The following is a 27751-nucleotide window of genomic DNA, read 5'->3' as shown; positions in this document are numbered from 1 at the left end:
GAAATATCTAAGCTTTAGGCCTTCTGGTTTATTTTTAGAAATTTTTTGAAGATTTTCCTATGTAAAATCAAGTGCCCCCTGGGGCAGAGTCAATTTTGACCCCGGGGTCATGATTTGAACAATTTTAGTAGAGGTCCACTAGGCAATGCTACATGTCAAATATCTAAGCTCTAAGGCTTCTGGTTTTTGAGAAGAAGATTTTTTAAGATTTTCTTATGTAAAATCAAGTGACCCCTGGGGCGGGGTCAATTTTGACCCCGGGGTCATGATTTGAACAAACTTGGTAGAGGTCCACTAGGCAATGCTTCACACCAAATATCTAAGCTCTAGGTCTTCTGGTTTTTGAGAAGAAGATTTTTAAAGTTTTTCCTTTCGGTTGCCATGGCAACCAGTGTTCTGCATAGAATTCAATTCTTTGAACAATTTTGAAAGGGGGCCATCCAAGGAACATCCCTGTGAAGTTTCATCAAAATTGGCCTGTTGGTTTAGGAGGAGATGTTGTGTAAAGGAAAGTGTGGACGGACGACGGACGGACGGACAGACGGACGGACGGACGGACGGACGGACGGACGCCGGACGGTGAGCGATCACAATACCTCACCCTGAGCACTTTGTGCTCAGGTGAGCTAAAAACAAGAAAGTAGGTCAGTAGGTCAAGGTCACAGTCAAGTGACCCATAATTGATTGGGGTCATCAGGTAATTATAATTAAACAGTCTAGGCAATATGATCTGATAATTTTTTAAGTATATATTCCTATATAACTCATATAACAAGTGACCCCTGGGACAGGGCCTCTTTCCACCTAAGGGGCATAATTTGAACAATCTTGTTAGGGATCCACTAGGCAATGCTACATACCAAAAATCTAAGGTCTAGGCCTTGAACTTAAAGACAAGAAGAGTTGTATTTTTTCTTAATATATAATTCTATGTTAAATTTGGGACCCCCAGGGCAGGGCCTCTATTTATCCCAGGGGCATAATTGAACAATTTTGGTAGAGGACCATAAGGCAATGCAACAAACCAAATATCAAAAGCCTAGGCCTTCCAGTTTCAGGCGAGAAGATTTTTAAAGTTTTTTCCTATATGTCTATATAAAACTTGAGACCCCCCCGGGGCAGGGCCTCTTTTCACCCCAGGGTTATAATTTGAACAATTTTGGTAAAGGACTACAAGGCAATGCTACATACCAAATATCAAAGGCCTAGGTCTTGTGGTTTTAGACAAGAAGATTTTTAAAGTTTTTCCCTATATACATGATATATAAGTCTATGTAAAACTTGTGACCCCTAGGGCGGGACTTCTTTTCACCTCAGGGGCACAATTTGAACAATCTTCATAGAGGACCATTAGATGATGTCATATGCCAAATACCAAGGCTCTAAGCCTTGCGGTTTTGGACAAGAAGATTTTTTAAGTTTTTCCTTTCGGTTGCCATGGCAACCAGAGTTCTGCATGGAATTCAATTCTTTGAATAATTTTGGAAGGGGTCCACCCAAGGATCATTTCTGTGAAGTTTGGTTTAATTCTGCCCAGTGGTTTTCAAGAAGAAGATATTTTTAGAATTTGTTGACGGACGCACGACAAACGCCGCACAACAGATGACGGACATTGAGTGGTCACATAAGCTCACCATGAGCCTTTGGCTCAGGTGAACTAATAATACCTCATCCTTCAATCTACTATTAATTCTTTTAAGCTACCTCAGGATTTCAGATGTTTTCTTCTTCTCTGTAACCTGACATACATACACGTCATCTGAAAGTTAAGATTTTGTATGTAGTTTGAACTTATAAATATACAATCTTTAAAAACAATCACGAAAATTACAGTGATAATTCTTTTTTTGTTAAAACTGCATCTCATGGAGTTGCAGTTGTTTAGTGTTAGATCTCGGCTTAAAAAAACTTAAAACTTGAAACTCAGAATGCTGCTTTGTCATTGGTTAATTTCCAAAATGTGCTCTGAAAGCAGCCAATCAGATGCTGCAGTGGACATATTTACTTAGTTCTATTAATTCCACTAACACTGGTTCTATATTAGGACATATTTACCTAGTTCTATAGCAGCAATATATTTATCAGCTAACACTGGTTCTATATGTGGACATATTTACCTAGTTCTATAGCAGCAATATATTTATCAGCTAACACTGGTTCTATATGTGGACATATTTACCTAGTTCTATAGCAGCAATATATTTATCAGCTAACACTGGTTCTATATGTGGACATATTTACCTAGTTCTATAGCAGCGAGATATTTATCTGCTAACACTGGTTCTATATGTGGACATATTTACCTAGTTCTATAGCAGCAAGATATTTATCTGCTAACTGGTTCTATATGTGGACATATTTACCTAGTTCTATTGCAGTGAGATATTTATCTGCTAACACTGGACCTAAAGGTGGACATACTTACCTAGTTCTATAGCAGCAAGATATTTATCTGCTAACATTGGACCTAAAGGTGGACATACTTACCTAGTTCTATAGCAGCAAGATATTTATCTGCTAACATTGGACCTAAAGGTGGACATACTTACCTAGTTCTATAGCAGCAAGATATTTATCTGCTAACACTGATTCTATATGTGGACATATCTGCTGATCAGCTGCATCAGTTCTAAGTTTTTTGTTTACAAGGTGTTGCATAGTATACCTGGCTGAGTCAGATTCAAAACTCTGAGAAAGACCTACAATGAAAAGAATACTCTGGAAACCAAGATCTTTGCACTGTTTAGTTATGTTTTTATCCATTTCAACATGCTTTCAACAGCTAACTAACAAAGTTCTTTGATCTTTATGCGGTACATATAATTATGGTGACTGATTTAAGAACATTTCGATACATGTCACAAGGTGCATTTGAGTCTTTTGTAGTACATTTTGTTGCGTTCTCCTAGCTATTGCATCCCATCACATCATAATAAAATTTTGGAAGTTTTGTGTGTTGTGTTTGCGACAAGACATAACTATCAATGCTACAGAATAAAACATTTTATTTCACAATGGTGTGCGCACCATTAACAAAGACTTTATTTTGCCATGCCCAGGAACAAGTGCCAAAACGAAATTAAATGTTTTACTGTTGAGTTGGCATGCATGCAGCTATATACCACATTCCAAAGTGATGTCCTGGCACGCATACCAATGAAAGACAAAAAAAACTTTTCATTTCATCTTAGCGCACACCTCAACAGGCCAAAATGGAATCTTTGTTTAAATGGCACACAAACCAAAAGCTGAAAGACTGTGAGCTATATCCTCTGCCACTGTTATGGACAGTGAAAGGGTTGATGGTATTTGGTGGAACCATTAAACATTTGAGTTGTGACCTTGACCTTAAGCTGGCAGGGGTGAATTTTTTTATCCTGCACATTGTCTTGATAAGGGGAATATTGCAGCCAAGTCATGTCAAAATCCTTCAAGGGGTTTAAAAGATACAGAGCAGATACAAAATGGAAGGCTCAAACCGTTGATCTTACGTTGTGACCTTGACCTTGAGCCAACAGTGCTGACTCATGAGTTCTGGACATCGGTTGTGATGAGGTGATATAATGACCCATTAGTTTCATGAAAATCATTTCATGGGGTTTAGGAGATACAGAATGGACACAAAATGGAAGGCTCAAACATTTGACCCTGAGTTGTGGCCTTGGCAGTAAGCCGACATGGCTGACTCATGAGTTCTGCACATTGTTTTGATGAGGTGATCATTTGGCCCAAGAATCATGAAAATCCTACAAGGGGTTAGGAGATAGGGTTAAATTAGGACATACAACGGACATAAAATGGAAGGCTCAAACCACTGACCTTGACATGTGACCTTGACCCTGACATGTGACCTTGACCTTGAGTCAACATGACTGACTCGTAAGTTCTGCACATCGTCTTGATGAGGTAATCATTTGACCCAAGTTTCATGATTATCTTTTTTAAAAGGGAGTTTGGAGATTATCAGTGGAAACGAAATTGAAGCTCAAACCTTTGACCTTGAGTTGTGATCTTGACCGTGAGCCAGATGGCTGACTCATGGGTTCTGCATATTGTCTTTATGAGGTGATCATTTGAGCAAACTTTTATAAAAATGGAGATACAGAGCAGATATATGAAATGTTACAGACGGATAACGTAATAACACAGTTCCAATTGAAGTGCCACATGCAAATAGTTGCAGATTATTAGATATATTCATTTATATATACAAAGAAACAGTTTATGTCCTTTCATTATTGGAAATTCCATAGTACATTTTGGGACACCCTGAAAATTCTTAATACTCACTTTTGCAAGATAAGTCTGTTCATCACCTAGTTTATTAAATCTTAATGCCTAATGGAGTATATTATATATGACAGTTTTCACTGTAATGCACTTGTATAGATTTTTAACGGTAATGTGTGTAGTATTTAAGGTATTAGGTCACTAATAGTAATGTTTACAAAATGGCCTTTGCTTGGTATATTCTGAAAGGTAACCGTGTTTTGCACTATTTTGCAAATTTTAAACAACTTTTACCGTGTCGTTTTTTATAAATTTTGAATAACTTATGGTATCTCCTCAAGCTCAAGTAGAGACACATTTCAAAGTGATAGCCACTATCCAAAACATTTGCAGAGAACTCATTTTACCATTAATTTCAATCAAAGAAACATCAAACTATTGGCAACCAATTATAAAACACAAAATAAAAATGTTAGTATCATTCTTTCTATGGTGCCTCGAGTAAACAGATTTAATGAGACAGAATTCATACTTCAACATTGAAAAAATAAGGTCGAATGATGAGTTTCTGTTTTGAATTTTGCTTACTCCATTTAAAAATAACCTTAGGGAAGACGTAAAACCTACCTTAATTTCTTCCACAATATATAATCTAAGAGTGAAAGCAAAATAGAGAACTTTCACCGTGCGTAACTCAATATTTTTAACGATGTGTAACTCTACCCCTTTTGTTTAAGTAGTAAATTCACTTTGAACACCAAAAAATCGCTTATAAGATTCATCTTTTTCTATTTTTGTACAAAACATCAATAATAAGTCTTGAAAGAAGTAAAAACTTATTAGTAAAAAAGGAAAATAAAGAAAAAAAAAAGTTGGTCCCAGTAGGGCTTGAACCTATGCCCCCTAAGAATTGCAGTAAAAGTAGGTTTATGGTAGGAATTAAATACTATTCAAAAAGGAGGTTCTCTATTAGTGATCTAATACCTTAATCTATTCATGTTAAGTTCTGCCTTTCAGCGAATCAAAGAACAGCATCTCTTGTTGCATTGCCTCTATATATTATTATACTATTCTGTAATATAGTCAGTGAGAGTGTATGTGCTGTTTGATAGTAAAGTGTAAAACCATCCCAGTCTTGGGTCTGAATACTTATCACTTAATATCAAGGGACTGGATATAAATAACACATAGTAATGGCGACGAGGATGGGATCTTCAAGTACTGAAGGACAATTATATAACACATAAATTTCATTACAAAATAGCACTTTTCTGATACCAGGTAGAAATATGATTGTAACAGAATTTCATCCATTGTCCATGATTCTTAATCTTAATTCCTTTCAAACATATTTGCGTATATAATATTATGTAAGATGTGATTATCAATACGTCATGAACATAAATATTACTAGAAAGTCCTAAGATTTGACATTATTCGTAAACCCAGTTGAACTCGCATGGTGTCCAGGACATGAGTTCACCTTCCTTGAACCAGTGACCTATCTCTTTCTTGGCACTTTCTACACCATCAGAACCATGACAGATATTTCTGCCGACATAACAAACAACGTTCATAAATAGGAATTTAATTAATGCAGTCATCTAATTCCAAACTAAAACACGTGTTTAGTGTGTTAAATATACTATAGTCTCTTTGTTTCAATTACTTAATCAGTTTATGTTTACATGTTATATACAATTTCAGACATTTATCGCAAGGACAAATCTAAAAGAAGACAGGGATGTAGTATTTAATCTATTCATGTTAAGCTCCGCCTCTCAGCGAATCAGAAAACAGCATCTCTTGTTGCATTGCCTCTATCTATTATTATACTATTCTGTAATATGGTCAGTGAGAGCGTATGTGCCTGTTTGACAGTAAAGTGTACAAAACCATGCCAGTCTTGGGTATGAATACTTATCCCTTAATATACAGGGTCTGGATATAAATAACACATAGATTTTACCTTGGATGTCACATCCGAAAACCTATACACTTCGACAGTACCGCGGTGCAACTGATAAATCAAAACAAGAAACAATTCATAATGTCACGTAAATCATTTCTTTATATATTTTTCCATATATCTTGCCTGTTGTTCATTACTGTTAGTCAAGAAAACAACAATAATTTGGAACAATCTTTTTCTATCACGGTCTCAATTTTCGTGATTAATTTTAAACGAATTGATTTCCGTTGTTGTTATCATCGAATCAATCTTATCTTATTAGAATACTTGCATTAATTTTTCCAAATTTCTACTCGGTTCTAGCTTCAATTATGCGTTAATATCATTATCTGTTATATAATCTTGTGTAATAAAGACCACCATGGTGAATCCATTTGATTTGATGGATTGATGGATAGATGGATGGAATAATTTCTTTATTCGTAACTGACTTCACAAAGCCCCGCGTCGCCATCTTCCTGTTGTGCAAAATTTCCGAAGAGAAAGTGGTCAGAATGGTAATAAGTTCTCTACATAATAGTTAAATTCACCAAACATCTTACAGATGCATGTACTTTCTATCATTTTATATAGTTAAATTCATTAAATCCAGCTACAAGCCTTGAAAATTGCAAGTCCAGCATTTGCTGTTGATGTAAATTTAGTGGGTGGGGTGCATATTTAATAATTTTATATTTCAAACAGTTTTTTTGTATATATTACGATAGAAATATCGGATAATGTTGGCCTTATTCTTTCTATATGTCCCTTGTTTAAAGATTTTCTATAAAATGTTTGTTTGGTCTGCATTTTCAAGTTGATAATGGCTGTTGACAAAAAATGTGAGATTGAAATACGGTGCCTTGAAAGGAATACCGGATGTTTCCCCCCTTAAGACATTTTCCTCCCAAGACGTTTCCCCCCCAATTTAGTTATACCCAAGACGTTTCACCCCCAATTTTTAAATAATTTCTTTCTTAAACAATTTCACCTTAATGTTAAATCTTTGATTGTATTGAAATAAAGTGTATGGCCAGTTACCATTGATTCGTGCCTTATATCAAATTCGTGCCCCCAAAAACGGAAGGAATGGCGCCTCGCGCGACCACTGCGCGTGTCCGAGTACCTATCAACTTTCGAAACAAGTTTTTTATTCGTCACTTTAACAGTCAAAATGCGACAGAAACATGTAAAAATAGTCCTATTACAACAATACCCTAACACCTCAAGCCTTTAATGTGTTCAATTCTGTCTGAAATGGCCCATAAATCCATAAATTTGCGTAGTTTACAATCTTCTGCATTCCAAGAACACGGAGACGCTTGACACACTCATGTCACGTGATATTGATCATGGAAAATTACCTGTAACGTATACTTACACCGAAAAGTTGCGCTACGCATTATCATACAAAATGCCAATTAAAATCCAATTATAGATTGAGGTCTCTTTAAAGTAAATTCTTATATAATCTGAGATTTCTGACATTAAATTATAAGGCAGAGTTCCTATGCCTAAACTGTGACCAGCAGTAATGTCAAACTACATCAAAATATCAAAATTGTAAAATAAATCTACGAAAAAGTAAGAAAAAAATGTTGATATTCATAGTTCAGATTTAAAACTTTGTCTTTAAAATTTAGTAAATAGTTGGGCAGTGTTTTTAGTTATTTGCATTTATTACCACAATGTCTTTCAAAACTTCATGAAATTTATATTAATCTATAGTGACATGAAAAAACTTTTGTTGTGAAGTATAGAACTGGTTCCCCTGATCATAGAGACCTTTGCTGAAAGCTGGGAACCAAGGGGCACGAATTTGATGATAAGTGTTCCAGCGATCCAGAGTGTCAAGGTTGACTAATACAGATGTGTTTATTTTTAGAAACATGTAGGATTCTTTCAGTTTTTTGTTGTTCAAACAAAGATAGAAGTGCAGTTGTTACAGGAAACAGAAAACTGTTAAGTTTACGTCTATTTCATAAAGGAGTAACATGTAATTAACCACTAAGGGGCACGAATATATGGTAAGACGGCATACATTAATTTTGTAATGAACTGCAGCAAGTATTTAGTGATATAATTTGGACATTCAAAGAAAAATATAGCTCTTGTTGAGTCAACCTTTTATCCCTTAATTTCATCATTTATTTTGAGATATGGCCTCAATGAATATGGTTTAAAGCTTTCATATGATATATATTAACAAAAAGTACCTTTTAGTTTTACTCCAGTTCCTGTTCTTTATGATTTTTTAATCAATGTTCATAATTTGTTCAAGTCAGATGCAAATTCTCAGATACAAAAATGTGGACTCCCTTAGTTTAGCACTTAAATTATCAGAAGGTGTAATTTACACCTTTTGATTAAATTAACACCTGTGATTAAACACACAGGTGTTTAATGATTATGATATTTATGAACAGAACAGAACAGAACATATTTTATTTCTCAGAAAAACTATTACAGTTTCTAGTGACAAGTAAAAACATTTTAATATTCATTTGATAATGAAAATGTGACATTAAGAATATAGATGTGTCCAAATGAATGGATGGAAAATATTTTCGGATGGAGATACATAATTAACAACGGTTTGATGTGTGTCTGTATTTGTACAATATTTAAACATATACCTACAGTCTAATTTCTAAAGCTGATATTTCTACTAGTATCACCTTCATTATACAATATGTTTAGTATTTACTCTTGGACAGAAACGAATATTATACATTATATAAATATCTGCCCAAAACTCAAAATATGTCTTATAATCTGGCATATTACACATTCCTCTTTATGGCTACAAACCAATTTGCAGGAGATATTTTTTATATTGAATGATTTAGATAAGTTTTGGACAATTGTGATATTATAAGTCACACAGATAAAGTGACCCTTATATGTCATACAAAGCAGTGACACAGTCAGAAAATAATAAAAAAAACATCTTGTTTTATTATTTAATATCAGAATGTGCATCTCATAAAAGGTCTCGTTCCACTTTTCTGTCTTGTATCGAAAGACACTACAGTATTGAACTGAGCAACTTTCTTAAAGATTGTGATGCAGAAACGTTTTTAAGGAGTATACTTAATGTTCATGTGTTCATGTGTTTGATATATATTGCATGGATGAAATGCTTCACAAAAAGCTCATACAGTGTGCTTGTAAAATTTTAATTTATACATGATTATATATCCGATGTTGACTTAGTCTAACCAACTTGTCTAATAAACAAGTAGTTTGTCAAGCTATAGAAAAGTAATAATATCAAAACATTATCAGTATTACCTGCCCTAAAAAGCTTATATTTTGTTTCGATAAGCTTAAGAATTCCAGGTTCAATACTGAAGCATTTTCATTGTAAACCTCATGTGGAAAGAAGTTCTGATAATTAATGTACTCCTTATTCATATGTCTATTGTGGAAAACAATACTTATTTTATTTTCTTGCCTATTAATTCTATATATAGTAAACTCTTCCTTGGTTACTTACTCAATTGAAGATATTTGTACTTTATATCATTAAGAATCCTTCATTTTGTTCTGAGAAATTAATGCGGTTTTAATAACATAAGGGACTAACAAATATTGAAAAATAGCAAATAGCTTGACCCTTATCATGCTGGGCATGATTGATTCTGCCTTTGCGACCAGTGTAGATCTTGATCTGCACATTTTGTGAATTTGATTTGTTAATTTGTGAGAATTGAATCATATCATTAATTTTCTTATGAGCCTCAAATATATTGTTCAAAATTAATGTCCCCAATGATTTGAACATTCATGAAATGAGTGAAGCAAAAGTTTTTTTTGTTTTTTTTATTCTGACCTGTTAACTTAGAACATAGACTTAGGCTATTGTGCAATATCTTCATCCACAATTGGAGTCATTAAACACTCCAGTGACAGCTCTAGTTTCCTCAGATGTGCCCAGTTTCACTATCCAGCATCGAAATAGTCGAGCGCGCTGTCTCCTGTGACAGCTCTTGTTTAAATTATTGACTTGACGCTTTTTGGTAATAATATGAAAACTACAATAAAATTCTAATGTCAGCAAAATTATCTTAGACACAAAAATAATAATCCTAATATGACAGGAAAATATCCTGGTGTAACAGTTGATACCATTATACAGAAAACTCCTTTTCGCACAGGGGAAAACTTCTTTTTGAATATGTTAATTCTTTTCAGAAAGGAGTAATGTATTTCTAAATATTGAATATTTTGCAATTAGAATCACTCGCGTATTTTTCCGACATTTTAAAAATGAACAAATAAGCAGAAACATATGAACAGGGAAATACATAACTTTCAATTTAATTGATATTTCTCAAAGTAATATTTGAGTGTAAACAAATTGTACTGACAATTCCCTTGATGAATGTTACAGAAAAGAATCCACTGCATTCACATAATAAGGTGTTAAATGGTAATTACTGAAGGTGATAAATGCCACATTTATTATGTGAGATTATCCAATCAAACATTTAATTTAGATTGAAGACTTTATTTAATCTTTACATTATATTATATATTTCTGAAAGAAAAGTAAATTTTATTATCAAGTACTTCTTGCAAATAAAATCATCTTCAAATATAATTACAGATCATAGAATTTAACTGGGAACGTTAAATGATGAATTTCTTCTTTATATTTTTCCCATTGAAAAGCAGATCATAACATCTATTTAAAGTGTAAGTGATGCAGCTCTAAAATTAAATGACGTTAATGGAATATCGAGTAACAAATATTTGACTAAGACTAGAGTACCCAAAAGTACTACCATTTTCAGGAGGTATACATCAAAGAAACATAAAAGAAATCAGTTTGCGTAATCAATATTTCACTTTAGCAAACTTCAAAAACAAAACTTTTAAATGAGTGCAAACATAATGTATTTAAGGTAACTCACAACCATCATGGGCTAAATAATGAGTATACTGGGTATACTAATTAAACAGAATAAAATTTATCCTTTCATACAATCATTTTGTTATATTTTCTATTATGTTTTGCGGATAAACATAACCTGTCTCCTTACCAAATTTTGGTATTTTTCTTATAAACACATTTTTTAAAAACAATAATTGCTGCATTATCTTTTAATACCTAAAATGAATTTGGGGGTGAAACGTCCTAAAAGCTGAGAAAAGTCTTGGGAGGAACTGTCTTGGGGGGGGGGGGAACGTCTGGACACCCCTTGAAATACTGATGTTGTCAAATACACAAACTTCCAAATCTTTTTCGAGGAGGATCTTCTACAGTTTTCATATAAACATACTATGAAAATTAAATTCACCAAAGCATATAATATGAAATAAGACAAAGAGCTCAAAGAAATCAAGTTTAGCTAAAAATAAAAAATAAATCATTTATATGTAACAAAGAAACTATTGGAAATTTTTCTTTCATTATTTTTGAGTGATGAATAATTTTCAGCAATCGAATGAAGTTCTGTATTCTCTGCGGAGAGAAGTATTACCTATCCGCTAGAGTGCGCTTTTTAACAACTTCCAATGAAACTTTTAAAATCTATCACAAAGTGTGAAAGTATACTTGCGTTACCGTAAAGCTCGATTCTCAAGCTCGCTATTAAAACAACATATTTTATTTATATTACGCTGCTGACTTTTATGCATGATATACAAATTTGAATGTCGGCTACTGGTTTAAATGTCAATTATGTCACGTATTGGCCATAAATTCAAATAAAATTAACATGTATTGAAATGGGATTCAGATCCTGTATGTACTGTGCATGATTAATGTTTACCATGTCTACACGCCAATATGCGTAAGACATTTATTATATACATTTGAAGTTTCTACATAGATCTTGTTTGAAAGACAATGTGCATAGATGTTACATTTGTTGTGTAAAAGCAAAATAAAAAATTAAAATTGTATATGTTCATAGTATTTGAATTGATGAAGTTAATGGCATTGAAGATTTGTGGCACAAATTCTGGTTAGGTTTCCATATATTTCAGCTCAAAGATTGCATAACAGTAGCTAAATGTATACAAATACCTCTGAGCTTTATTTTAGCTAATTTTTAACTAACACTATGAGCTTTGATATTTTTTATTTCCACATTCTTGCAATCAATTTGATATTGTTTTGCCCTCTTGTACATTACATCTTTTAAACTTTCGCGCACAGTCGCGCACTAGCACAAAACACTTTAAAAGAGGACGATGCGGTACATATAAATACATAGGTAGGTATCAAACCAAGATTGATAATGTTTTCTTTCTGGTAAGATTAGAAACCCATTAGGGTTTTCATTTGGATTTGGCAAATATGAGTCCTGAGACTCCCTCACAATGTAGTCCTTAGTTCTAATCAAGCAGCAGCGCACTCTCAGAATTCCTGCAATCAAGTCAGATTGCATCTTCAGTGCAACAATTTTAATATTCATCTGCATGTGCAAAATATACTCAACTTGACCAGACCATCCTTTGTTATTTTTATACGCTCAAAGGGACGCATTATGTTATGAAGCCGGTGTCCTCCAGTTAGCATATTCATGTCTGCTCTGTTACTTTTGAACCCCTCGAAGGTCTCATCGAGACATTGTGCAGAGTGCATGTCTCGAATGGCTCACTTTAAGGTCAAGGTCACACTTTAAGGGGTCAAAGGTCAATCCTTAGTGCGTATATTGCTCTGCATTGCGGTGTTCTTGTTAATACCCCGGTATTAAAAATGTCACTTGTTAATGTGAAGTTAATAACAATCCTTGTGTGATTAAATTTTTAAAAAGAAATGAGAAACCAAAATGTTACAATTGAAAAAGAAAGTTAAAGACTGGTTATATTTATAAAAAAACTGAAATCTATTAATAGCATTCAGTGTTCTTGCTGTTCCACCTGTATGACACTCGAGATGAGTGTTTTGAGTAGCTAGTGACATTTTGGGGGTCAAATTAATTATGTCTCACACCACACAGTGGTGTGGGAGATATATTGATTTACTCCTGTCTGTCTGTGTGTCTGTCACAAATCTTGTCTGCACTCTAACATGTCTAAGTCGAACATTTCTTATCCGCTCTTCACTAAACAGTAAACTTGAACAAAATGTGTTTGACCACAAGTCCTCGGCCAAGTTTGATAACTAGCCAAATCGGCGCAGGCACTTCAGAATTGTGGCCCTTGAATTAAAGAAAATCAGCCCCTTTACTCTTGTTCGCGCCCTAAGTCGAAGATTTCTCATACAATCTTTGTCAAACTTAAACAAAATGTGTTTGACCATAAGTCCTCAGCCAAGTTTGATAACTAGCCAAAACGGCCCAGGCACTTTAGAATTATTGCCATTGAATTACCGAAAGTTGGCCTTTTTACTCTTGTCCACGCTGTAATTCAGATATTTATGTCTCCCCCAGGAGACATATTGTTTTTGCCCTGTCCGTCCGTATGTCACACTTCATTTCCGGGCAATAACTGGAGAACCATTTGACCTAGAACCTTCAAACTTCATAGGGTTGTAGGGCTGCTGGAGTAGACAACCCCTATTGTTTTTGGGGTCACTCCGTCAAAGGTCAAGGTCACAGGGGCCTGAACATTGAAAACCATTTCCAATCAATAACTAGAGAACCACTTGACCCAGAATGTTGAAACTTCATAGGATGATTGGTCATGAAGCGTAGATGACCCCTATTGATTTTGAGGTCACTCTGTCAAAGGTCAAGGTCACAGGGGCCTGAACATTGAAAACCATTTCCGATCAGTAACTAGAGAACCACTTGACCCAGAATGTTGCAACTTCATAGGATGATTGATCATGAAGAGTAGATGACCCCTATTGATTTTGGGGTCACTCCATCAAAGGTCAAGGTCACAGGGGCCTGAACATTGAAAACCATTTCCGATCAATAACTAGAGAACCACTTGACCCAGAATGTTGCAACTTTATAGGATGATTGATCATGCAGAGTAGATGACCCCTAACAATTTTAGGGTCACTCTGTTAAGGTCAAGGTCACAGGGGCCCGAACATTGAAAACCATTTCCAGTCAGTAACTTGAGAACCACTTGACCCAGAATGATGAAACTTCATAGGTTGATTGGTCATGCAGAGTAGATGATCCCTAACGATTTTAGGATCACTCTGTTAAAGGTCAAGGTCACAGGGGCCTTAACATGGAAAACCATTTCTAATCAATAACTTGAGAACCTCTCGACCCAGAATGTTGAAACTTCATAGGTTGATTGTTCATGCAGAGTAAATGACCCCTATTGATTTTGGGGTCACTCCGTAAAAGTTCAAGGTCACAGTGGCCTGAACATTGATAACCAATTCCGATCAATAACTTGAGAACCACTTGACCCAGAATGTTGAAACTTCATAGGATGATTGATCATGCAGAGTAGACGACCCCTATTGATTTTGGGGTCAGTCTATTAAAGGTCAAGGTCACAGTGGCCTGTTCATGTAAAATCATTTTTTGGAAATAACTTGAGAACCACTTGACCTACAATGTTGAAACTTAATAGGATGATTGGACATGCAGAGTAGATGACCCCTATTTATTTTGAGGTCACTTGATCAAAGGTCAAGGTCACAGGAGCCTGAACAGTAACTTTAGAACCACTAGGCCAAGAGTGTTGAAATTTAGCGGGATGACTGGACATGCCAAGTAGATGATCCCTATTGCAGCCAACCATCAGTGTCTCTTTGACCTTCGCTCCTGAACCCTATTGACTTCTTGCCTATAGGACTTTGCATTGGGGGAGACATGCGCTTTTTTCACAAAAGCATTTTCTAGTTTTCATTCGATCTTCACCAAACTTGAACAAAATATGTTTGACCACAAGTCCTCGGCAAAGTTCGATATCTATTCAAATCGCCTGAGGCACATCAGAATTATGGCCCTTGATATACCCAAAATCAGCCTTTTTACTCTTCAAAGGTATATTTGTATTGAGTAAACAGTAAAGACTGACTTACTATTTATATGGTTAGGCAGTTGTGGGAGACATGTGCTTTTCTCAAAAGCAGCTCTACTTGTATAATTGGATTAACTGATGAGTTTAATTATCCAGCTGGCTAGATAATTACGCACACATTGGTTGTTGTTGTTTGTAGCAAATTTATAACAGTGAAAAAGAAATGTCGCTCGTGATGTCGCCAACCAATTAACTGGTATCTAAAAAGAGTTAAAGACAAAAATAAATTTTATTAACTATTTTGATTTTCTTGTCTGAAACTGCCATTTTTAGTTCTGGAGAAAGTTTTTAAAAAGCAGGTAACATTAGTCTGGGATGTTTATTTTCCTAGAAATTTTGTGTTTGCTTACACCAACACATGATTGTGAAAATTGGCATCGGGGAAGTTAAGCTTTATGAGGAGTCACCCTATGATAGTGGCTAGGATAAAGAACCAGGTATTTTCTACTAAGAAGTCCACCAGATTGACACCCTTAAACATCACTGTTTTCTTGAAGTGCAGAGTGGGACTTCGTCAGAAATTTGCAGCTTCTATAAAGACCTCATCTTGTTTACTTTTTGGGATGTACATAAAATCTTTTAAAGTAAGTCTGATACATGACCATTTTGTTTGGCTGTATTTATGAAAATGTATGTAATAACTGGTAGTCTGAAATGTAATCAGAAAATCTGAGTTTAAAAAATTATTGTTAATTTGATAAAAATGTATTGATTGAATATATTGCAGAGTCACACAATTCTTCTTGTGCAGCCCAACACCAAACCAGACACACGGACATACAGTGACTATGAGTCTCTCAATGAGTGTCTTGAAGGTAAGGCAAAATATCTTGAGAAAATTACTTTATTTTAACCTTTACCCTGCTAAATTTCTAAAATGGACCGACCATGTGGGTTCAAAACCTCTGTTAGGGTGTAAAATAACTATCCAGATGGCTTAAGGGAGATCCATTGTTCTACCCAGGTGCCCACTCGCGCCTGAATTAATGCTAACAGGGGTAACTCAAAGGCATCAAAAAACTGGAAAGTTGCCATAAAACCTATAAATATTGTGTCTTTGACACCCAACAAAACAAACAAAAATGTGGATGAGCCAGACCTATTAGCAAAAGAATCTTTTAATCGTATTAAAGCAGACAGGAATTAACTGCATAGAGTCTATTAGAGAATAGTAAATGTGAGAAAGTAGGCAGTCGTCTTGTCAGTATGTTATAGCCTTTACAGTGTACAGTCACTGTTGGTCAACTGGAAACTGCTTTTATTTTTCCAAGTATTTGTTTAATACCATTTATATAATAGATAAATAATTGATAATTCTGTTGAGAAATCATGATGAATTCTTGTACTTCTTCAGAAAGAAAACAAATCAATATACATGTATTAATACTCTACTACATGCACATGTTAATGTGGTTTTACAGTTTGTGTTTCAGTTACAGACTTGCAGTAGAACCTCTGTTAACGATACCTACAAATAGAGCTAGCACCTCACGTCTTTGCTATTATACTTATAGAATTATATTCTTTGTGTCATTTCTAAATTTTCTTTGTAAATTAACCACTGGACAGCAAATATATTTTAGTCTTGTAATGATGTAACCGTGTTTAAGTCTTCATACTGTACATGTACTGGTGATTGCTCTGGAGAAGCAACAAAATGGCATAAGTAGGACTGATACCCATACCCTCAGAATGGGGTATATTACTTTGTTTTAAGTCAAAAAGGGAATTTCAGCACTGTATTGGAAGTCCTTACAAACAACTAAAATGCAGTTCCTTGAGATGGTTTTAATATAACCTTTAATTTGTATACTGTAGGTATCTGTAAGATATACGAAGAGCACTTGAAAAGACAGAATTCAGACTGTCCCAGTATCACCTATGACATCAGCCAACTGTTCGACTTTGTTGATCAGCTGAACGACCTCAGCTGTCTTGTGTAAGTAAATTAAGGAAATAAATGATTTTATGACTGTCTCATTATGTCTCCCCCAGGAGACATATTGTTTTTGCCCTGTCCGTCCGTCCGTCCTTCCGTCCATACGTCACACTTCATTTCTGAGCAATAACTGGAGAACCATTTGACCTAGAACCTTCAAACTTCATAGGGTTGTAGGGCTGCTGGAGTAGACGACCCCTATTGTTTTTGGGGTCACTCCGTCAAAGGTCAAGGTAACGGGCCTGAACATTGAAAACCATTTCCGATCGATAACTAGAGAACCACTTGACCCAGAATGTTGAAACTTCATAGGATGATTGGTCATGAAGAGTAGATGACCCCTATTGATCTTGGGGTCATTCCGTCAAAGGTCAAGGTCACAGGGGCCTGAACATTGAAAACCATTTCCGATCAATAACTAGAGAACCACTTGACCCAGAATGTTGAAACTTCATAGGATGATTGGTCATGAAGAGTAGATGACCCCTATCGATTGTGGGGTCACTCCGTCAAAGGTCAAGGTCACAGGGGCCTGAACATTGAAAACCATTTCCGATCAATAACAGGAGAACCACTTGACCCAGAATGTTGAAACTTCATAGGATGATTGGTCATGAAGAGTAGATGACCCCTATTGATTTTGGGTCACTATGTCAAAGGTCAAGGTCACAGGGGCCTGAACATTAAAAACCATTTCCGATCAATAACTAGAGAACCACTTGACCCAGAATGTTGAAACTTCATAGGATGATTGTACATGCAAAGTAGATGACTCCTATCGATTTTGTGGTCAGTCTATTAAAGGTCAAGGTCACAGGGGCCTGAACATTGAAAACCATTTCCGGTCAGTAACTTGAGAACCACTTGACCCAGAATGTTGAAACTTAATAGGTTGATTGGCCATGCAGAGTAGATGACCCCTAACGATTTTGGGGTCACTATATGAAAGGTCAAGGTCACAGGGGCCCGAACATTGAAAACCATTTCCGGTCAGTAACTTGAGAACCACTCGACCCAGAATGTTGAAACTTCATAGGATGATTGTTCATGCAGAGTAAATGACCCCTATTGTTTTTGGGGTCACTTCATTAAAGGTCAAGGTCACAGGGGCCTGAACATTGATAACCAGTTCGGATCAATAACTTGAGAACCACTTGACCCAGAATGTTGAAACTTCATAGGATGATTGAACATGCAGAGTAGATGACCCCTATTGATTTTTGGGTCAGTCTATTAAAGGTCAAGGTCACAGTGGCCTGTTCATGTAAAATCATTTTTTGGAAATAACTCGAGAACCACTTGACCTACAATGTCGAAACTAAATAGGATGATTGGACATGCAGAGTAGATGACCCCTATTTATTTTGAGGTCACTTGATCAAAGGTCAAGGTCACAGGAGCCTGAACAGTGACTTGAGAACCACTAGGCCAAGAGTGTTGAAATTTAGCGGGATGACTGGACATGCCAAGTAGATGATCCCTATTGCAGCCAACCATCAGTGTCTCTTTGACTTTCGCTCCTGACCCCTATTGACTTCTTGCCTATAGGACTTTTCATTGGGGGAGACATGCGCTTTTTTACAAAAGCATTTTCTAGTTTTGAGTGTTCTTTTGAAAATAAGTAACAGTGATTCAGAATGCTTTCAAAATCATAGGTAAAGATGATGCAAGGACACTTTGTAATAATGTTAATTATATTCTAGCTTTTAAAGCTTGAGGTTGGCGGTTTGAACCCTATAGCTGCGGTCTTAAAATTGCCGCCTGACCACTTGTGTCTCTAGTTGTATTAATCAATTTGATAAGTTTATAGAAAAGTCTCCGGACTGTGGCATTTGATTGTTTGATTCTGAGCTTGGTTGAATACTGGCAAGGATGCATTTTGAGTATTGTCTTGAAGTCAGCTGAATGAACTTGAAAACCTTAACAGTATGCTAATTTAACAGAGGCTAATTAAGATGCATTTTCATTGATCAAATCTTGTCCTTTTCTGATATACATGTAGTAATAACCAACCAGATGCTGGAGATTTAACACTGGTATCAAATCTCAGTTTTATAAACGTGGACACTGTTGAAGGTTTGTAATTATTGCAAGGCGTCCCTGTGTTTGGCGTACTGTCTAAAGTGGTTTGTCAGGTCTTCATTCTCCATTTAAATGTTTGTTTCACAATAAATCCAGTTTGATTTGTTATCTTGTACAGGGTTTCCGAAATCTGCAAATATATAATATTTTTGTCTGGTAGCCCGAACATTTAAGTTTATTTGGCAATGCTTGTTATGGTTTATTTACCAAGTGCTTGTATACTACAGAATGCTTAAATTAATATAGGGTTTAATAATTTTAGCCATACGCACATGTTATAGCTAAAACAATTCAGCTTCAGAGATGTTGTATGCTTAGACGTAGTCTTGTACCTTCTTCAGCATTAGGCTAGTATAATAAGTATTTGGAAAAGTGATGCAAAAGTTACCTAGACTATATAGAACCTTTTTAAGTTTTTTACAAAATAATCTAATTTTCGTATTTAACAATTCAGGTACCAGAAGAATATCAACTCGTACGTCCCACACAACAAAGACTGGTTGAAAGAGAAGATCTACATAATGCTGCGTAAACAGGCCGGACGATAAAGAGCAGTTATCAGTGGATAGTGATAGAACTTTGTGAACATGACTTGATTTCAAACATTTTTTAAGTTTGCAGGTGGAAATATCCTTTAGTCAGTGAAAAAACAGCACTGTGGCTTTTCATTTGTCAGAAAGCTGATTGTTTGGCATGGATAAGATATTTGAGAATAGGCACACATGCATACATGTATACACTGAACTGCAGCATCTATAAATTTCAATGAATTTGTTTCCGAAATATTTTCCAGATCTGTATTTTTAAAAAACGCATGATAAATAATGATATAAGGGTGGTGATTTTTTGCGTTACAAAAAGCATGACTACATCTTTGATAATATGTCATTTTAATTACGAAATATCTTTTATATAAAGTCGAATTTAAAAACTTTTAACAACTTTTCGAGGCACCGATGTGGTGCCAAATGGTACGTCAACATAGTTTCAGTAGGTACGTCAACATGACCACAATATCGCCATGTTGCACAGAAGATAATTTCCAGTATTATTTTCATATTACAAGATCAAATTTTCTAGCTCTGAATTTTGAAAAAAAATCAAAGACATATTGTCTTTACTTGATTGTCGTCATCGGCGTTGATTAAATATTTTGTTTAGGTCCACCTTTTCTCAAAAACTATAAGAGCTACAGCTTTGAAACTTTGTTCACTTGTTTATCATCATTAGATGACTATGTAGGCAATTTGGCAGAATTATGGCCCATTTTGTACTTAGAAAATTTGAGTGTCTTGGTTAAAATTTTTGTTTAGGTCCAACTTTCTTCAGAAACTATAAAAGCTACAGGTTTGAAAATCGCACACTTGTTTATCATCATTAGATGACTATGTATGCCAAGAACCATAACTCTGATGTGCATTCTGCTAGAATTATTGTCCATTTTGTACTTAGATATTCTGAACTATAACTCTTTTCTTACATGCTGTCCAACACATGCAGACAAACAATAGCACCCTTAGGTGGTGCTCTTGTTTTTTTTTGTAGTGGATACAAAACTAAAACAGTTATTTTGAAAAATATACAAAGTTCCTTTAGAACCATTTGTGTTAGAATGATATAAATATGAATGGTATTAACTTATATTATACTTGTCCAAATTATTGCCCGAAGATAAATAAAATGGCCACACCCCTGTTTCTGACATGTACTTACTATAGGCTTTTATATAAGAAACTTTGAAAATCTCCTTTGAATCAATAATAGCAATATGTAGCCTTGATATTTGGCATGTGATAGCAGATTTGTAATGTCTATCGTAATTGTTCAAATTACTGCTCCAGGTTGAAAAATGTGTGTGACATGTTTATAATATAGGCTAACATAGAAGAAACCTAACTGTGTACTAAACACACTTGAAGCCTTGTACACAGGTGAGCGCTTTAGGGTCAATGATCCTCTTGTTTCATGTTCATCACTAGTATTGATTTTTAATTTTATGTACAAATTGTTTAACTTTTTTTTCATAGTAGAATTTTCTGTTCACTTTATAATCTCATTTTTAGTGTTTAATGAGATGAAGTAAATTGGCATAATTACGGTAGATATTTTCAATAGAGTTCTATCATACAGATTTAAGACTAGTTACTTCATATTTATTACAGATTTGCATTAATAATTTTATATCTATCTGAAATTTATTAGAAATGCAAGTTTGAAAAAAATATAATTATTACCTCCCTTTGCCTTTCTTGACAGACAGACAGATTAGAAATGAATTAATTAAGAATCTACACACACTTCAAAAGATTGTCTTTTTTTATGCCCCCGAAGGGAGGCATATAGTTTTTGAACCGTCTGTCCGTCTGTCAGTCTGTCCGCAATTTTCGTGTCCGGTCCATATCTTTGTCATCGATGGATGGATTTTCAAATAACTTGGCATGAATGTGTACCACAGTAAGACGACGTGTCGCGCGCAAGACCCAGGTCCGTAGCTCAAAGGTCAAGGTCACACTTAGACGTTAAAGGTCATTTTTCATGATAGTGCATTGATGGGCGTGTCCGGTCCGTATCTTTGTCATTCATGCATGGATTTTAAAATAACTACGCATGAATGTGTGACACAGTAAGACGACGTGTCGCGCGCAAGACCCAGCTCCGTAGGTCAAAGGTCCTAAACTCTAACATCGGCCATAACTACTCATTCAAAGTGCCATCGGGGGCATATGTCATCCTATGGAGACAGCTCTTGTTGTCCATAGTGTTGACATATCATTGAAGTAGGTAGAAGACCAGAAACTGATTTTTTTCACATTGTAGACTGAAATTATAATGAATATTGTGCCATCATAATGATCATGTATTGGTATGGTCATTGAGGTAGTGGACTCATAATGATATCCAGCAATATCCATGTGATTACATATTCTCCTTTGGTATATTTTATCATCCTGCGGCCATAGCAGAAAATTGTATTTTCTTAAGAACTGGATAATAGAAAGATCTTACATGCCTGTCAGTGTAGGACAGGGTTTTCCTTCTCTGAGGGACAATGTGGAATGAAAAACTGGGTTACCGGTAGTAGCAAGATTTTTTTATCTGTGCTGTCCTGAGGGTCAGGGAAAACAGCTGTCATTCACAGGCAGACATGTAAAATCATTTTTCCTGCCTATTGCGTTCAGAATAGATCGCGATGAAAAATATATTTGGGTATCTCCAGACATGTATATAGTGTAGGTACTATGTGACATCACTTTAGTGTGCACTATCTGGGACAAGAGTTTACACTAGGGAAAGAGGGGAATATCTGTCTTATGATTTGGCAGATATATACCTTCCACGCCAGGTAGGAAAGAATGTCGAAGCACTTGCAGAGAATATGTAAACGAATGGAAAATGCCAATAGTTATTACGAATCCACTACCTTAATGTAAAAAGGGGATTTTAAAAATCAGAAAATAATTTATCAGTTTCATATTGTAGCAAAACTAGTGTTGATATAGTATGTACTGATGCAGAAAATGTTGTGTTACCTGTGCCTTTAAAACATTTTATATTGTTGAAAATAAGTGACATCTTAGCCTCTGTAAACAATTTCATATATATGTCAGATTTTTTTGTACATTATATTGATTGGACTAAATGAGATTTTATGATGTTGGATACATCAATTAAATTGTAAAGGTGGGAGTTGTATCAGTATATGAGAGTTGATTTTTTTGCATCTCAAGAACTGTTTTTCATCGAAATAGATGTTTTGCATATGGAAATTTTTGTGAATAGGTTAATATTTACTTCCAATGTTTATTTTGTATAATAGAGAGAAAATAGCATGTATTTTCATATAAACAACATCGGTGCAATAATATCAGATCAACCCTTAACACAAATTTTCAAAAAGCATTGTTCAGAAAAAAATGTTAAATCTGAAATCAAATTAAAAAAAAAACTTTCAGTCATTGAATTAGCATGACTGTGTAAATTTTTAATTAGATTTAAAGACATTTTAAATTAGAATTAGGAATTGTATTTTGATGGGAAGGCTAATTATAATTCATTGTGGGCTATTCTATCTATATGTTGTAAAGATTGGTAAATGAAGTTTTATTATAATTTTCTTGTATACTCTTAAAACAATTCAAATTTTTGTAATAAGATACTGTAAAAATATAAACATACATGTATATGGATTGAATGCAATTTTTTATGCTTTCATACAGTAATCTTTATTCTGAATCAATGAATTGCGCTAGTGATTTATTTTATGTCAGAACTCACAGTGTAGTTTACACCTATATAGATGCACAAAATAACATTCAGTCCTTAAATATGTATGAGATCCTATGATAGAAATGTATAAAAGTTACTGGTAGTTGCTGTTGTGCTATTCACATTTCATTATTCATCATTCCTTACATTTCAAATCTGAATGACATAAATGTGTATTGAATGACTTTCAAATAAAATGTGTATATATTACATCTATGACTCTTTTATGTTGTTAAATATTGTTGATGCCAGAGTACTCTCCCTTTATGTGTAGATACCAGTCTGTATCTGTGTGACACATTGTCATCAAAAAGCCACTCCACCCCAGTCACTAAGGCAGCTGACTTCGAATCACATGCCCGTTGTTGCTATGGATTTATGACTTCACCTGGGGTTTAGATTTTTTTCCTGTGAAAAAAAACGTCTAGCTATGGAAAGGGAGATTGTGTTACATACGTGCTTGCTTGAAATAATGCCCCTATGGTTTTCCTTCACAATGAAAAGGTGCCTTATGACCCAAAATTGTTTCAGTATCACATTATACCAAACAAACTTCCAGGTAGTTGAGATAACTAGAGTGAGATATAGAAAACCTTCATTAAGGTGTTGTTTACTATTTGAGAAAAGTCTGCAGAGATTTTATCATCATCAGTGTCTATATCCCCACACCAACAGAAATGAAAAACTTAGATGATATAAGGTTAAGTTATGCGGAAGAGAGACAGCAAAAGTTGAAATACTCGGTAAATTGTCTATGTCATGAATCTGTATATTACATGAAGGAAGGATACTGGATGAATAGATAACAATAGTACACACAAGATTAACAGTCTTGAGTTAAAAAAGGCAAAAGCCCAGTCCTAGTTGTTAAGTTTCAGACATATTTTTGAAGGTCCTCCACCAAACTGGATATAATACTTGTACTGGATTCTGTTGGCACAGCATCTGTGTCTGTAGGCTTTATATATACAAATTACGACACTCGACGAAGGTAAAGAAATCAGTTGCCAGGATTTGTCTAATAATTTGACCATAAAAGAAACAACAGGCATTTTCCCTGAAAATGCAGAAAAACTTCACACACCCCCTTCCACCCCCCCCCCCTGCACCCAGAGAGATGTAAGCATTCCACATTGGTAGAGGGATTGTTTGTAAAATAGCTTGGTTTTACATTTTTTTTTTATATTTCAGAGTCATACAATTCTTCTAGTCCAGCCTAACACAAGACCAGACACAAGGACATACAGTGACTATGAGTCTCTAAATGAATGTCTTGAAGGTAAGGCCTAAAGATTTCCAGAATAGCTAGGGAAAATAATGCATGAAAAAGTTTATTTCAAGTATTTGGAATACTAAATCTGCTGATTTCCAAGATTTGGGTGTTGTGCAGAATTTGAACATTTCTAGTAAAAAAAAAAAAAATGCTCATTATCAGACTGTTTCTGGGGTTGCCCTGGAGCAGAAAAACTGTCCAAAGAAGGTCGGGAATCATTTAATTGGAGGAAAGAATTCACTGCATGCTGATGTAAAGTACAAATGTAGACACGTTTGGGTATATTATATAGAGGCCTTGCAACTACTTGTGTATTGGAAGTGACAGTAGAGTCTCTGTCACTGCTCATGGTCGGGTGAAAACTGCATTGTTTCTAGCTGTGGGATCCATATATCATTTTGACAGATCTATGGAGAAACTGAATACATTTGTTTCTTGTGTTGTCTGAACAAAGGAGGAAAAATCTTTGGTTGGTTGGTCTGTTTGTTGTAAAAAAAATTTGTAGCTCATTTCTGCTGAAATTACTTTGATACTTTTTAAGTGATTTCAACAAAACTTCATACACAAATGTACACCTGATCACCATGGTCTGATTCAAATAACCTTATTGCCATTGACAAAGCAGTGTTTTGGTGGTATTAATCACATTTAGTGATAGCTCTAGTTACCTGTATTCTGTATATTGCAGGAATCTGTAAGATATATGAGGAGCACTTGAAGAGACAGAATCCAGACTGCCCCAGTATCACCTACGACATCAGTCAGCTGTTTGACTTCATTGATCAGTTAAATGACCTCAGCTGTCTTGTGTAAGTTTATTAAGTAGATATGTGTATAAGTGTGTGTATCTTAGTTCTTTAATAGTCCCCAGTGGTTGCACGTATGCGGACTCGTGAAGCAGGTTGTTTGTGGATTTGGATGGTGGATTTTAAGTTACCAGAAGATACTTGAATTTCGGCGTGCAAGTTACTATCTGCAGAACAAATGAAGATATTAAGTTGAAACTTCACATTTGCCTTCGGGGTTATAAAACTAGTTGATAGCATCAAGTCCCGTAACTCTGACCTGCATTTTGGTCAAATTATGTCCCCTTTTGAACTTAAAACTCTTGATATTTTAACATTTTGGGTAATATTTTCCTGCTTTTGGGACAATATTTCGAATAGTCGAGCATTGGCTGTCTTACGGACAGATCTTGTTTAAGTGTAGAATAAGGTGCATTAGTGGCTGAGTGTTTGAAATGGCTGAGCATCTAATCACTTGCCACTCACCATTGTTTGAAACTCCACTTGGCATGCACAGGTTCTGCAAAGTTCTGAAAAAAGTCCTTGAAAACTATCTTTTTCTGGAGAAGTCATGGAATTTAAAAAAATCAGGGAAAATCTCAATGATAGCCTAAACTTGAAAAATCATGAAAAATGACCAATATAATTTACAAGCACTAATTAAGCTCCTACTGGTGTTTCATTGGGGCAGACTTACAGTTTGCCCCCCCCCCCCCCCCCCCCCTCGCACCCTTCCTGTCAGTGAAAGTGGGATCCTGCATTAACTTTAAAGTACAAGATATGTTTTCATGAAACTTGATACATTTGTAGATGGCAGTATGGAGAATATTCATGCCATTTATTTCATTGCAATGGCAAGGTTCCTGCAAATGCCAGAAAATATGCCAAACAGTCCATTGGATCAAATTACATCTTGGAAAGTCACCATGTGACCTTAATTCAGTCAATTTCACTCTTAAATATAACAAAAATAAAGTGTTTAAATACACTGTCATTTCACTGTTAGCTTATATTGTAACTATAGGTAATGTTCGGAATGGTTTTATTTTTGCGGTAGAATAATCAGTGACAAAACACAAAACCTTAACAGTGGGAATATGGCTGTTGTCTATTAAATTGCGAACTAAAAGTGATGCAAAAATTGATAAGGCTACAGAACCTTTTTTCAGTATTTTACAGAAAAGTAATTAATTTTCGTATTAAACCATTTCAGGTTCCAAAAGAATCTAGGCACATATGTCCCTCACAATAAAGACTGGTTAAAAGAGAAGATCTACATAATGCTGCGTAAACAGGCTGGACGATAAAGAGCAGTTTTCAGCAGATAGAGATAGAACTTTGTGAACATGACTCAATTTCAAACATTCTGAAGTTTGCTGGAGAAGGGAAGCCGTAGTCAATGGAAAAAACAACAACTGTTACAGTACAGTCACTGAATGATATGAATAAAGTATTAATTGAGAATGGCCACACACATACAGCAAAACAAATATTTTCTACAAAATAATGTCTATGCGTTAAGCTTTAGTACCCTTAGAGACAGTATCATTTAACTTCCATACTAAAAAAAAACTTAAGGTAGTGTCAGCTCAGGAGATAGTGTATAGAATTTTGTTTTTTAAATTGTTGGGTTAAACAGTTATAAAAAAAAGGTATAACTTCCATTTTTGTTGGTGTGGGGATATAGAAAGAAGAATTTTTTTATGGTCAAATTGATTTTGTAAATATTGCATGAGCTTATTCTTTTTGTTCATGTAGGAGTATATAGAAAGTAAATTTCAATTTTGATGGAAAAATTAAATTATGTAACTTAGTATCTTGCTTCATAAGTAGCTTTAAATATGTCTCATAAAGAAAGGAAACTCAGTTTGTATTGTAGCGGAGAAAGTATTGGTACATTCAATGTGAATTGATTATTGTATCAGTTAGTTTTGTTCTCTTAGACTTAAGTGTTCTGTTTCATTATTTACATTTTGCTAGTTTCATTTTTAGCTCGACTATTCGAAGAATAAGTAGAGCTATCCTACTCACCACGGAGTCGGCGTCACACCTTGGTTAAGTTTTTCGTACCAGTCCACATTTTGACAAAGTCTTTTGAGATAAAGCTTTGAAACTTTCAACACTTGTTTACCATCATCATGGCCAGTTATAGGCAAGAGCACATAACTCCATCAAGGATTTTGGCTGAATTATGGCCCCTTTTGACTTAGAAATCATGGTTAAGTTTTTCGTACCAGTTCATATTTTGACAAAGTCTTTTAAGATAAAGCTTT

General features: G+C 35.0%; 2 protein-coding genes across 3 annotated transcripts in view; one reads left to right on the top strand and one right to left on the bottom strand.

Annotated features, from left to right (window-relative positions):
• The window catches only part of LOC128557721 (probable inactive tRNA-specific adenosine deaminase-like protein 3), a 41581-nt gene extending 35180 nt beyond the window's left edge, over positions 1–6401 (bottom strand). Inside the window, exons 1-3 of the mRNA XM_053545759.1 lie at positions 6200–6401; positions 2550–2699; positions 1705–1759 (exon numbers count right to left, since the gene is read on the bottom strand). Of these exons, the coding sequence (XP_053401734.1) occupies positions 1705–1759; positions 2550–2658 (164 nt within the window). The 5' untranslated portion in view covers positions 2659–2699; positions 6200–6401. The remainder of the gene's footprint in view (positions 1–1704; positions 1760–2549; positions 2700–6199) is intronic.
• Positions 6402–6585: 184 nt separating this feature from the next.
• Positions 6586–27290, top strand: LOC123540169 (enhancer of rudimentary homolog). Of its 2 annotated transcripts, none has more exons than XM_053545720.1 (4): positions 6586–6699; positions 24612–24699; positions 25382–25502; positions 26692–27290. In XM_053545720.1, the coding sequence occupies exons 1-4, from the start codon at positions 6601–6603 to the stop codon at positions 26783–26785; spliced, it is 402 nt and encodes a 133-aa protein (XP_053401695.1). In that variant the 5' UTR covers positions 6586–6600; the 3' UTR covers positions 26786–27290. The 2 variants fall into 2 exon arrangements, with proteins under 2 accessions (XP_053401695.1, XP_053401702.1); XM_053545727.1 differs by lacking the exons at positions 24612–24699; positions 25382–25502; positions 26692–27290 and adding exons at positions 15861–15948; positions 16952–17072; positions 19609–23632.
• The last annotated feature ends 461 nt before the right edge of the window (positions 27291–27751 follow it).

This window comes from Mercenaria mercenaria, chromosome 1 (genome assembly GCF_021730395.1).
Source record: "Mercenaria mercenaria strain notata chromosome 1, MADL_Memer_1, whole genome shotgun sequence".
NCBI lineage: Eukaryota > Metazoa > Mollusca > Bivalvia > Venerida > Veneridae > Mercenaria > Mercenaria mercenaria.
The sequence above is the reverse complement of the archived record's forward strand: the minus strand, read 5'-3'. Positions and strand labels throughout refer to the sequence as shown.